This window comes from Dreissena polymorpha, chromosome 1 (genome assembly GCF_020536995.1).
Source record: "Dreissena polymorpha isolate Duluth1 chromosome 1, UMN_Dpol_1.0, whole genome shotgun sequence".
In the NCBI taxonomy this organism is placed as follows: Eukaryota; Metazoa; Mollusca; class Bivalvia; order Myida; family Dreissenidae; genus Dreissena; species Dreissena polymorpha.
In genome coordinates, this window is record NC_068355.1 from 88,507,870 (window position 1) to 88,522,869 (window position 15,000).

General features: G+C 35.2%; 1 protein-coding gene across 2 annotated transcripts in view; it reads right to left on the reverse strand.

Moving 5' to 3' along the window:
* The window catches only part of LOC127839511 (signal peptide, CUB and EGF-like domain-containing protein 2), a 131,124-nt gene that overhangs the window by 115,644 nt on the left and 480 nt on the right, over positions 1 to 15,000 (reverse strand). Inside the window, exon 1 of one of the 2 annotated variants that reach the window (XM_052367910.1) lies at positions 14,939 to 15,000. This exon is cut by the window's right edge and continues 480 nt beyond it. In XM_052367910.1, coding sequence (XP_052223870.1) covers positions 14,939 to 14,984 — 46 coding nt within the window. In that variant the 5' untranslated portion in view covers positions 14,985 to 15,000. Of the gene's footprint in view, positions 1 to 5,748; positions 6,416 to 14,938 lie in introns of those variants that run through there. The other variant, XM_052367918.1, reaches the window with a different exon arrangement.

Genomic DNA, 15,000 nt, shown 5'->3' on the forward strand with positions numbered 1-15,000 from the left:
ACTGGTTCGAAACCTGCTCGGGCAATGTTCTTTTCTTTTTTTTATTTTTTTTTCTTGATTTTTACTGGAGCTTTTATGATCAAAGTTTACATATCAATATAAAGCATTTAATGAATAAGTTTTAAAAATGCCAAAATCTGTGAAAAGGCCCCTTTAAACAACGTATAACCATGGCTTATCATGTTATCGTTCAATTAAATTTGTAATAAACGCCGTATTTACAATAAATTCTTTGTGACGTTAATATAAGCCTTACTGCGTAACACTAAATCCTAGAAACAACTAATGTACAAGTATGGTTGTGAATTTCAGAAACCAATTAATACGATCAAATAAATTATTGATGTTGGAAAATGTATATGTTGATTTTATGACATGAACCTTTGCAATTTTAATTAACATTGAATATAAAACACACAGTTTATTCATAAAGAACACATATGGTTCACCTTAGCTTTTGATAGTAAAAATGATAGATTGACTATAAAATACATAAACCTTAAACAAGTTTTTTTTGATGATATTATATTTTTCATTTACTATCACGACATACCATTGAAACGACATAATTGTGTATTTTTTTTCGTCAACAACATAAAATGACAGTTGTTTTAAAGACATAGTGCAGGTAAACTACTTACCAATGTATAAAGAAATAAGATCCAGACTCATGATTGTGGATACTTTAAATGCCTGCCTTTTTCATTCCATTTAGACCATTTCTTTAAATCATTTAGTCGTTCTGCCACTCGAAATAATCCCATTTAGCCATAAGAAGACACTCTTTAATGGTATCGTAGCTAAACGCAGTTTTAAAGGTTCCAAAATAAAAAAACTTTGAATTATTAGACGTAAGCAGTCTTCTTTCTGGCACCAATGCACAAACGTGTGTTAATGTACACTGGCTATTCAAAGACTCATTACGTACAATAAGCAATGCACATATATTGGTAAAAGTTTATTTACCGCGCAGTGTTATTAAACTTACGCTAGTATAATGCGGCGCTTGTTAAGCCAAACATCAATAGCCCTTGAATGAATTAAATTGACAAAAAACAAAACAACTTCATATCTACGAATTAACTTATGTTATTTTTAACATTTTGAAAACTTCGCCTTCACAATTTTGTCCATTAATAATGAGTGATGTGAATTTGAAATTTAAAACTATTACCAAATTATCCACATCGCGAAGCCGTCTTATTTCACACTTTGAGCAAATAAATAATATGTTCGCTAACTATGCTGATGCACAATCATTACCAACATGTTTTCTCCTCTGTATCGCTGAGCAATCGTCCTACGAGGTTACAGATATTTGTCGAACTTAACAGTAAATGTCGTCCTTATCCCGTCAAAACTGACAATACTAAGTGTAGGTCGGTTTTGCCTTTTAAAAGCTTTTTCTTGACAACGGAATACGGATTGAAACATCTAGCTGTGATTTTTATACGTTTTTCTACGCAGGTTTGTCAATTATATTTATTTAATTCATTTTATAACAACAATCGTTCTTTGAGCGGGCAGACAACAATATCGTCACTGATGTATTACAAAGTCAATCAGATGTAAATTCGATCTTATCTCGGTATATAAACGTGTTTTACAGGCAATTTGGTTTTGTTCTAGCTGTTTACCATTAGCTCAAGCATGGACTTGTCAATGACATTCTTTACATTAAATTACCAAAATAAATATTAGTCTTTGAAAGAATTACGAAAATGTTTATATGATTTTCAGATTGGGATAGAAATGGTGCGGCTGTTCTTGACGTAATTGTTTCCGTGGAAGCACATAATAGTGTTGCATGTAAGCATTGTTTATTCATGTTGATATACCAAATTCACGGATAACTTTAATGTCGTATGTAAAAATATACCATTTGATATACTGATTATATGCTAAACAAAAGGGACTTGAATTAAATAAATTGGTGAACTTTTTGTCAAGATTTGAAAATTAACTCACCCGATAAAAGCTTAAACGCAATATGTGTTAGTAGTATGACAAAATTAACCCATTTATGCCTAGTGGACTCTCCCATCCTTCTAAATTGGATCAATTTATTTCAAAAATAAGGGATGTCTAGTATATTTATTTCTATATATTTAGAATATTTCTTACAGAAATTCCTATAAGCAAACAGCGCGGACTCAGATGAGAAGCCGCATCGTGCGGCGTCTCATCTGGGTCTACGCTGTTTGCCAAGGCATTTTTTCTAGACGCTAGGCATAAATTGATAATGGCAGAATATTTTCTTATAATGGGTTTTCATAAAAAAAAATAGGTCATGTTATGCATTCATTGTTATAAAGATTTGTTTAAGCAAAAACCTTATATTTCTTCAGAAAGGATATAGGCTTAATGAAAATTGTATAGCCAATACGTACTAAAACTAAAATTTTAGGTCAATAGATTTTGTAAAACGATTCATGTCCAAAAACTAATAAAACAGTAAATGGTAACATACATGGAATATGTCAATGAAAATTGCTACAACATACATTTACATAAAACGTACAGTTCTGTACCATTAATTTTATATTAGGTAAGGACAAGATTACAATAACCATGAAATAAATGATTCGGTATCACTCAACGTTTGAGTACGTGTATACAAACTCGTTGGTATAATTGTCCATGTTTTGAAACGGGTATCACATATACAGTTATTTTCCAGAGCGTAAAGAAGCGAGTATTACTCATCTGTATTATAGATGCGCAAAAAACTTTTTGTACGACGGTGACAAAACTGTTTCAAAAAGATAAACGACATTACGAGACAAAGTTTTCAAGCGGTTATACGTGAACAAGGAAATCCAGATGAAAAAAACATGACATATTCTTAAATATAAAAAACGAATAAAAAATGCATTATTTATTAAATGATTACGATATTGTTTGTTTGTTGAATTTGTGAAAACATATTTAATCAAAAAATAGTTTGGGAACATACGACCAAACGGTTATATCTTAGCAGATACAATGATTGTTTTCCTTCACAATAAAAAAATACCGATTAAATGGATTATAATACCTATTAAAGATACATACAAAATGTCTAACTATAGGACAGTCATAATCAATCAAAAGGCAGAGCGACACCATTAAACATTAGATTTCAAATAAACATACCACTCTCGTTAACCGCATCTCAAACAAGCGGAAATACGCTCAAGTATGAAATTGCGTTCAGAAAGTTAAACTAACAACCTTCAACAAAAGGAACAAGTATAGGCTTACCACAACTCATATCTGGTTACCAAAGGTGAACTCGAATAATTTCTGCATAAATTATTATATCAATTATGCATTAATCAACTTTCTATGACTGTCAAGCGGTTGACCATATTTGACAGTATCAGTCGAAAATCGAGTTCGTTTGATTTACGACGACAATGGCGCATACAATTACGCGCGCTGTCTATACCCAATTACACCACGCGTGTGAGAATTGTAAGACGGCCCGATTAAAAAAAGACATTACTAGTTTTGATGATAATTGTTTCACATTTATTTTAAAATATACCATTATGTTTGCTGTTGTATTAAGTAAGGCTAATCCTAAGTTTGTTTGATTGCAAAGACAACCCCGTCTTGTAGAGACTGGCTGTTCCAATGCATTCCCAGCATTAACCATGTGTAATATTGATGTTAAGTGGGAAAACATTTAACATCCATGTAAAACACCGACCGACCGGCAGGAAGGCATGCAGGCAGGCAGGAAAGCAAGCAGGCAGGCAGGCAGGCCAAATAACACATATAAACAGACAGACAGACAGACAGACAGACAGACAGACAGACAGACAGACAGACAGACAGACAGACAGACAGACAGACAGACAGACAGACAGACAGACAGACAGACAGACAGACAGACAGACAGACAGACAGATCAACAAACAGACAGACAGACAGACAGACAGACAGACAGACCTGACAGGCAGGCAGGCAGGAAGACAGACAGACCGAAAGACCGACCGACCGACCGACCGACAGACAGACATATTAACAGACAGACAGACGGACGGACGGACGGACGGACGGACGACGCGGACAGACAGACAGACAGACAGACAGACAGACAGACAGACAGACAGACAGACAGACAGACAGACAGACAGACAGACAGACAGACAGACAGACAGACAGACAGATAGGCAGGAAGGCAGGCAGGAAGACAGACCGAAAGACCGACCGACCGACAGACATATTAACAGACAGACAGACGGACGGACGGACGGACGGACGGACCGACGGACGGACCGACGGACGGACAGACAGACAGACAGACAGACAGACAGACAGACAGACAGACAGACAGACAGACAGACAGACAGACAGACAGACGACAGACAGACAGACAGACAGACAGACAGACAGACAGACAGACAGACAGACAGACAGACAGACAGACGACAGACAGGCAGGCGGGCGGGCGGGCGGGCGGCGGGCGGGCGGGCGGGCGGGCGGCGGGAGGGGCGGGCGGGCGGGCGCGGACGGACGGACGGACGGACGGACGGACGGACGGACGGACGGACACGACAGACAGACAGACAGACAGACAGACAGACAGACAGACAGACAGAATTGACGGACGGACGGACAGACAGACAGGAAGGCAGACAGGAAGGCAGACAGACAGACAGATAATATAAACACCGACCGACCGGCAGGAAGGCATGCAGGCAGACAGGCAAGCAGGCACGCATACAGACAAACAGACCGACCGACAGGCAGACAGACAGACAGACAGTCAGCCAGACAGACAGCCAGCCAGCCAGCCAGCCAGCCAGATAAAACAGACAGACAGACAGACAGACAGACAGACAGACAGGACAGACAGACAGTCAGGCAGGCAGGCAGGAAGACAGACAGACCGAAAGACCGACAGACAGACAGACATATAAACAGACAGACAGACAGACAGACAGACATGCAGGCTGGCAGGCAGGCAGACAGACAGAGAGGGAGGGAGGGAGGGAGACAGAGGTGGAGACAGAGAGAGGGAGAGATATAATGTACATTTAAGAGACATATGTTTCTCATTTTAAACGTTGGTGTTGCCCTGTATTGTGCAGACAATTGATCACGCGCCTTTAATAAAAGATAAAAGGATGGTGCCAAGAACTTAAGATGTTGCTGGACTTTCATTTTGATGTCCCCCAGTCTTTACTACTGGGGACATTATTTTTTGCCCTGTCTGTGTGTTGGTCTGTTGGTTTGTTTGCGTAAAACTTTAACATTGGCAATAACTTTTGCGTTATTGAAGATAGCAACTTGATATTTGACATGCATGTGTATCTCATGGCAGCTGCACATTTTGAGTGGTGATAGGTCAAGGTCATCCTTCAAGATCAAAGGTCAAATATATGGGGGGGGGGACATAGTGTTTTCACACATCGTTGATATTTATATTTATTGCGTTGACGCTTAAATAAAGTTTTTCGTTTCACGCGATCTCCACATAAAACGAGATTGCGTTGACTTTTATTTTACGGGGAATGTTTTATGTCTATGTTCATTATGTCCTTGCAAGTACTAAACTCAATTAAAGGTCATATTGTTAAAATAATATCGATACGGTTGATTGATTAGCAAAATCGATCGAAAAAGCGTGTATCCTAATAATAAAAATGTAGAAATAAGATCAGTAGTATATATGATATTATTTGGAAGTTTATGCGCAACTCAAAATTTAGAACGACACTTATCTGAACACACATTTCATGTATAGGCACTACTTACCAATGTGTAATGGTATATGTTCCAATCGCATGATGATGAATATTCTCCTTTATGCTTGCCTTTATTATTTATTGGAGTTTAAGGACTTCATTAAATTCGTTTCCAGTTAAGATACTATTAACTGTGTCTTCAAGCCATTATCAGTCACCGTATCAGTTCTTTTACGTTAATGTGACCAGTGGCCAGTGCACGTTTAAAGGCTGCCGAAAATAACAAAAGTTGAAATATGAAACATACAGAATCCTCTTTGTGAATGCAAATGTGTGAATACCGCTGGCCTGTATCCCCATAACATTCAGAAACTGACGAAACTTATTTGATTACAGTTGAAATCCTCGTCGTGATTCATTGCCGGGACTATGATCAAATGACAATTAAACGAAATAATAATTCCCAAATGCTAAGTGTAAATAGTCAAACGCCAACGTCTTAATCTCCGATTTATAAATTCATAGTGTTCACTTATTCGAAACACTTTGTCTTTTTTCTCCATATCCAACTTATGTACGAAGTGTTTTTTTGTTTGTTTAACGCTGGATTTTTTTTATTAATGAAACATATCCAGATTCACACTTATCATTGCAATTTTATGCTTAACGCGAACAATGAGTAAACCGTCATATAAACTTAAAAATAATTTCCCAAACTCCCAAATACATGTGGTCTCGTCCCGCCAAACACTGACTGACATTGTTAAGTACGGGTCGCGTTTTTCGATTTCGACTTTATAAAAACATTTTTCTATCGTAACAACGGCATTCGGATTGAAACATTTAGCTGCGATTTTCTCATACATATTTTATTTCATTCAGTTTACAGCACCAATCGCCGTTTGTGCGTGCGGATAACAATGGTATCCCGCAATTTTTCCGACGTGCTTTATCAGTGACGTCATTGGCTATAACTGTCTGGCCGGTTTTTGATTCGGTGCATGGCTGAGGATTGACGTGGCGTTATGTGCAGTCGCTGTCTAAGACAACCTTGGACATTAATCGGTTATGAAATTTCAAGCACTAAGTGCGGAAGGTAAATTACCCAGCGGTAAAATGAATACTATTTTATTTAGCACTTTGTGAACGGATAAAAAATTAAGCATTAAAACAAGGACCAATGACTTAATGTCTACAAATAATTGCAGTTTACGTTTACAGATCACATGCAACACAAATATCATAACCCACAAAATAACTTGTGAGTGATTTTTTTTAAGTCGCTTTGAGGTCAGTGTGAAATAAATGTATTATCAATTTAGGATTTGTCTTAGTTGGTTAAAATGATGAGTGTAAGGTAAATTTAAGAAAACATTAGCAATATATTTGGGTTGTTTTATAAAATGCAACTACTGTAGTTCAATGACAGTTTCTTGTTTTCGAACCGTCCGGAATCTCCCAATATTGAATGTTGAACTAGTTTGTGCGATCTTGAGTTTTGAAAACCAGTGTACATTTTTGCAAATGGAAAAGCTCTACAATAATGATATTATTTATTAAATAAATAACAGATGTGCAAATGAGCATTGTTCTGAAAAAACTGGGCATAATGCATGTGCGTACAGTGTCGTCCCAGATTAGCGTGTGCAGTCCGCACAGGCTAATCAGGGACGACACTTTCCGCCTAAACTTGATTTTCGGTAAGGAGGGACTTCCTTTAAACTAAAAATACCATAAAAGCGGAAAGTGTCGTCCCTGATTAGCCTGTGCGGACTGCACATGCTAATCTGGGACAACACTCTACGCACATGCATTATGCCCATTTTTCCCAGAACGCGACTCAAATAACAATTTGCAATCACACAACAAAAGGATGGCTGTAATTCGGCCTAAATCTAAAAGAAGATGTTTCAACAATGGGGTTTAACTTCTCACCATTGTTATAAACACGGACAACAAATTTGTATATAATCAAGCGAACAATATATTCAACATTTATAGTGACGGGTTAATCAGAGGGGATAAACATACCTGTCTCGGCATGGACGTCGCCATCTTGACTATTACGTGAAAACCCCCTCTGCTAATGCAGCGCGGCGTGTACTAAACGCAAACGTTAACCCATTTATGCCTAGTGGACTCTCCCATCCTTCTTAATTGGATCAATTTATTTCCAAAATTAGGGATGTCTAGTATATTTATTTCTATATTTAGAATATTTCTTACAGAAATTCCTTAAGCAAACAGCGCAGACCCAGATGCATGATGCGGCGTCTCATTTGGGTCTTCGCTGTTTGCCAATGCCTTTTTCCTGGACGCTAGGCATAAATGGGTTAAGATCGCTTTTGTACCGTCAATTTATTTATTATAATTGAATAGACATATCAATATTGTTAAGCGTTTTGGGAGCATGGGGGCACGAACAAGGAATATTACAATATTACAGTTTGAAAAACATAGCAGTCTGTTAGCACATTAAAATCCTCAAAGTTATGGCCGGAAACGTGTGAAATGTTTTTTCGTATGTTTTCTGTATTCATTACTTTTTTGAAAACGGCCTTTAATCCTCGTAAGATAGAATTGTCAATAGTCTAAAATTAACTTGTGATTCTTTCTGAATCAAATAAACCAAACTAATTATGTTAAAAGCTGAAAATAAGCGGTGACCTGACCTGACCTGACAGTTGTTGCCTGTGAAGTTTCGTGTTCATTATAGAATCCGTACAACATGATTGATAAAACATATTTGTAAACATTTTATAGCTGAAGTTAATATACTTGCTTATTTAATGAAAATTCGTTATAATTAACTATGCGAAATCAGCACTGTGTCGTATGAAGGCCTTGTTGGGAAGTCTTTTAAATTATTAAAATTAATTTACAATAGCAGCCAAATTTAGTTCCATAATGTTCCAATGCGAGTGTATTAAATACTGGTAGGGCATGATGCGAATCTACTTTGTCGCGATTTGTTAGCACTGCAGAAACCAGGCATCATACATCAGTCGGTGTATTTGATCTTTAAAATGAATACAAGTATTAATGGTTTCCTGATTGTGACAAACGGTAAAATTTGTCTTTGGTGCGTTTAAACTCCAAATCGTGTCGTACCAATAGGTTGATGATATCCCCTACATTCACATGTAAAATCCTTAAGATCTAGAAGGATTTCTAGTTTGGATCATTTCATTATTTCATGCAAAGTTGTTAACTGTCAAAAAAGTTAAAACATAAACCCGTTCTATTATAAACAGTATCACTAATATTTCTAGTGACCATCATCACGTGGTATGAAATGGCATCAGGGATATGGCAGAGCTATGCTTGGAACCATTCATAACTCTGCGCGGAGGTGGCATCGTGTCTTATTTAAAACACAAACAATGAAATTATATATTTGGTGCCGATCAAATGCTTTAAATCCCCATGCTGTGTATTTGATTCGATGCGCTGCCCAATATGGAAGGGAATATCCGCCAGTCCATTCATGTTGCCAAACGACAATTACATATTGCTAAATGACAATTGCATACTGCTAAATGACAATTGCATTTGCTTTATTTTACTTGTTACAAAATAACTGCGTCTTCCTTGCATCTTTATGCTTGTTTTCTATCAGTCAATGAAATGTTGCGTGCATATTTCCTTTTAATGTTTACTCGATGTATGTTAATAATGTATTCTTTCGAATTAATGACAAATGAATTATTTCTGTTAAATTGTTCATGTGGCTATCTTCTTGTGGCTGAACTATTATCATTGCAACACTTAAAATGAGAATGTCATTTAACATCGTGCATGGACTTGCTGATATTCCCTTCCATAGCCCAAAGCTTTTTCATGTGTGTTTATGGTTTGCTGTGTTTTTCTGTGCATTGTCGTGTTGTAAAACGATAGTCACTTGTCATATATAGGTGTTTTATGATAATAATAAGAAGCATTGCATTCCGACACATCAAGAGTTTGAATTGCATATTTGAGATGATGTTAAGCACGCGTCGATGGTAACAGTTTGGTAATTGACTTCGTTTTAACAGTTGTCTAAGTGGTCTCTATAAGCAAGTCTAAATTGTTTTCAATATTATATAAATCAATATCGCCTACTTATTTATAAATGACATTACTTATTATCTGGTATTTTGCAATTTTCAAGAAAAAAAATTGTGTGTTTGGCATAACCTCATAAATTACATTTAAGTTAACGTTGATATTTGTAAAGTGTCTCACAATACGTTGTGGATTTGTGTAATATTAAATGGTGATTTAAATTTCATTTAAATATATTTTCTATGTTCGTATATAATGTTTTTGCTATACAATATAAATTAATAAACACAGGTAATCAAGTTATTAATAAAACGGTTAACAATTTGTGTTTATGTGTTTGTGTTTAGGAGTTTAATCACTTCATAGATACGTTTTGATACAATACACTAGTAACTGCTTTCAATATGAGCCTTGTTCTGAGAAAACTGGGCTTAATGCATGTGCGTATAGTGTCACCCCAGATTAGCATATGCAGTCCGCACAGGCTAATAAGGGACGACACTTTCCGCTTTATGACATTTTTCGGTTAAATGAAGTATCTTCATAGCAAAAATCCAACGTAGGCTGAAAGTGTCGTCCATGATTAGCCTGTGTAGTCCGCAATCTGGGACGACACTTTACGCACATGCATTATGTCCAGTTTTCTCAGAACGCGACTCATATTTACGTTGTAGCTTGGTATCAACAAAATGTACTGCCGCGTGTTTGTTAGGTAATACTCCAAAGTTGTTTTATTGAATATGACTGGCATAAATGCTCTAATTTTGACGTTGAACTTTCTATCTAGTATATCACTGTACAAAAAAATCAATAGACATTATTTTTTATAATTGTGCATATGGTTTTAACAACATATCATTTCCGTATTCTAAAATTAGTTGTAAAACACTGTGTCAAATCGAGATTTCTAATTTCATAATAAATTCTACTGAATATAAAAAAAAAAAATTCTTCGAAATAAATACGTTTGCTATGCAGACAACATTGATATCTAAGAGAAATGCTTTTTGTGTTGTTTTTGGAAGAATCGTATTTTATTCAAGAACGGTTCTTTATATTGGAGTACAGGAGAGATACATATACCGGAATTGTAAACCGTTTTAATAGCATTCAGCCACTTACAACGGAGACATTAACAAGATGTCATGTAATGGCCTCTTAAGTCGCAGAATCACTTTTGTCTTGGTAAATTGTCTTTATAAGCAAAGTAGTGTTCGTTAACTTATGATAATAAAATTCATTTGGGAATATATTTAAGCTTAGACCGCGGGAATGGCATTAGGTACCGGGTTTTCATCACTTTTATCGCATTTCTTTGCTTTTGTTATTTGATATTTCTTGTTAAGCTGTTTACAACAGAAATTAGACGTAATTCCTAATTATATTAATTTGAGTTATTTGTTAAGAGCTAATCTTCTTGTAAATTAGACTACCATGATATTAAAATTTGGCAAACTTGAAGGTTTTACTATTATCAGTAATGACAAAAACTATAACCCTGTCGCGCTGTGTGTATGAAACATTGGCACTGCTGCAACTTATTTGTTGCATGTATATGAAAACTATTGTGTGAAGTAAACATGTATAGACGTCGGATGGAAAGTCAACCTGCAGTGACGTCTGCTTGATAATACATGTCACATTACACCGGTGTGAATTTTTGAGTTTGTTTCAAAACTGTTAGAATGTAATCGAAGACACACTGAAGAGACTTATTATCTCTAAACTAGTTGTTTATACCTACGAATTGTCCGCAAATTTCAAAAACTGTACACGTGACAAGAAATATCAAATGAAAACAAATATATTGTCCATAATGAAATAAATACCGGCATTACCTTTAAATTCAGTGTGCAATCTATTTGTTCTTGACTCCTTAATCCGTTTTAAGCGTACTGAAAGTTGAATGCTAACCCATTTAACGAAGGATCTCGATATTAATAAGAAACATCATGTAGCACTGTAGTACAATACAGGCATACATGCAAATGCAATAACGAAGTACATACAAGAAAACTTAATAACTTTAATTTTAGTTAAGCAAACGACAGTTATTACAGGACCTTACATATGCTAGAATTGTTTCATTAAATGATTTTCGGAACCGCCGACTCTAATTTTTGACGAAACCAAACATTAAATAATTGAATCTCGATTTTTTTCGGATGCCAAAATGTGGCTTTTAAACACGAAGCGGATGACGTGTTTAAGGACAAGTTCAAAAGAGTTATAAATCATCAAAATAAACCCAGTTTTAATTATCCGCATTAATACGTGAACATCCTACATGTGCTGGAATTTACCAAAAGCTACGCCATCATTGTTTGTTCAAGAACGCAACAACGCTTTCACCAGCAAAGTCTGCTAATTTCCCAATAATTATGCAACCGTCAAATGAAATCCTGAATGGAATCGGTTTGTAAGCAAATATTTTATTATTTCTTTACGATTTTATAAAATTGATAGTATTAAACTGACTTAAAATTATTATGAAAGCAATAACAAAAGAACGATTTTAATTTAACAGGTGCCCGTAATGCGAAACCCATTGACGCCTATCAACCTTAAACCTTCAATATTATACACACATATACGGTCATATTTTTAAAGAATAAAATTTTATGTGTTGTTTTATGCAGTTGTAGTGAAGAATTTGTGCATATAATACGTGTTTTTTCGTTATTTTCAATGGGCACGAAATGGGTACGAAACTTCGATTTTGTTCGGGACTTGGTCGTACCAAAAGTTAAAAAATTGCAAAATCATCAGTTTTTGAACCGATTTCAAACCAAGAATGCCCAAATGAAATAAATTAATTGTTTGAAAAAGTTTGTTATTTCTTTATTTTTCAGTTTAAAACTATGCAGTTGTATCCAAAGTGAAATTCCCTGGTCCAACATGTCAGGCACTTGGCATTCGTTGTGAAGATGTAAGAAAAAGAACATTGCATAATCTTGACTCTTTGAACAATGAGTTAGTGATGGAAATAAACGAATTTTGCAAGAAAGAAAAGCAGGAGTGTTTGTATGGCCTATCAGAGATGATACACAGACTGTAGAGATAAAGTTCATGCTTGATGTTTGCGACCTGCCAGAGTGCATGACCTCAGGACGCCAGTTTGTTGTTTTCCAAATTATGAACATTATGACAAATTGTTCAATCTCAAGAAGAAATTGTTCTTTTAAACAACGAATGTATTACAAGTTAAGTTACTGTTGTTAAATACATTTTAGAGCAAAAGCGTTCTATAATGTTGTTTGTATTAGTCTGCGGTATTGATTTTTACTTGGACAATAAACTATTAAATGCTTCTTTTAAACCTCCAAAGCTTATTTGTTGTTTGTTGACATAAAGTAATTTTAATGCAAAAAATGGATTCCGTGTGAAAAAAAATACATATAGATGGCAAGTTTCAACCAAATGAGACAATTAAAACAAAAAAAAAACAATTCAAATGATAGCAAAAAAAGTTATTTTGTTCCACGCACGAAGTCCGCAAAACGCACAGTTACTTTGACCAAAATCCTTAGCTAAAAAATCACCAAAAAGTTAATTTTGTTCAAGTGAAAAAATTGCATAACTTTTGAAAAAGTTAAGATATTTTTTAAAATTAAAACTAATTAAAAAATTTATTATGATCATTTAGCAAATCAACATGTTTGAAAAAAAAACTGTGGTTGCTTAGTAAAAAGAACTTCCTACCATAACATATTTAAATGAGTGCATATTTGGTCACCCATCTTTTTTTCCTTCCTCCTACCCGACACATTCAGAAAATTGTATTTTTCTTTATAATATGATTATTTATCACTCAAAATGATGTTTTCACTAATTAATATCATAGCCACACGCTAACCACCTGTGCTCCGCGGATGTTTTTTTTTTCACGTCGGATTAATAATTATACCAAATGGAGATTTAAGAGCCTCATATAGTGGAAATAACCCAGTGACGTTTCCACCTACATATATGTACAGCATGGAAGTATACCAGACTCTGACGGATATAGCCGTACACACAACAGTACACTCAACGATGCATGCCGAAGTAAGTCGACATCGAAAATAAAAACTCGGCAGTTAATAACGGGTGCTTAACCATAATCAATGTTTAAAAAAACAAACTAAACAGTAGATTTTTTCTTTTGTGTAAATTTCAACGCTAATCGCAAATTCAACTTGGGATGGTGGCAAAAAGATACCGCAGCTATATCGCCATAACTAATCTTCCTTGTTTAGGGCGATGTGCGAAATGATCGATCGGAGAGGACGGTTTCAAAACAACACATATTGTTCCAATCATCTACAATTGTTATTATACAAGTTTATTTTATGCTTTCCGGTGGTTTATAAAGAAATATCAGTGAATTTAAATTGATAATTTCACTGTTTCAAAAAGTGAAAATTATCAGTGAAAATTATCGATAATTTTCACTGTTAACTGTGAAATGACGTCATTATTCCAGCGAAATTCTTTAGTTAAACTCTTTAACAATGTATATAAAATGTAAAAAAAAGTAAGAAAATGTGTTGGATTCGGTGGAATATCGATTTTAATTCACGAGTGATCATAGAAAAAATATATTTTCACGAGTGGCTGCGCCTCTATCCTCTATGTTATTGTCTGACTCCTCGGTGTTGTAGTAAATGTCTTTATATTATGTCCTTTAACTCATTTATGCCTAGCGTCTAGGAAAAAGGCCTTGGCAAACAGCGTAGACCCAGATGAGACGCCGCATTATGCGGCGTCTCATCAGGGGCTGCGATGTTTGCTTAAAGGAATTTCTGTAAGAAATATTCTAAATATAGAAATAAATATACTAGACATCTCTAATTTTTGAAATAAATTGATCCAATTTAGAAGGATGGGAGAGTCCACTAGGCATAAATGGGTTAATACATACAAACACACCTGCACACATATGACACAACAACCGCCTTTAAATTAGTTCATCGTGCAAACATTAAACAATATCATATTGGTATACGTCATTAAATTAATTAAAGATTGTATATTGATTTTGAAGGAGAAATGTGTAATGTATCATATATAAAGCTGGAATAATAGGGTTGTATGGATACACGCTAAATAATAGGTTTAAAATAAGAACGTGTAATTAACTTTAACGACCATTACTCAAAACCTTTCTAACATTAGTTAAATTCAACCACAAATAGACTTTAAAAATATGTACACATATTGATACCACTTACCAATTTGTAACGCAATAAAATTCCGTCTCATGGTGATGTTTATCATCAACGTCTATTATTTA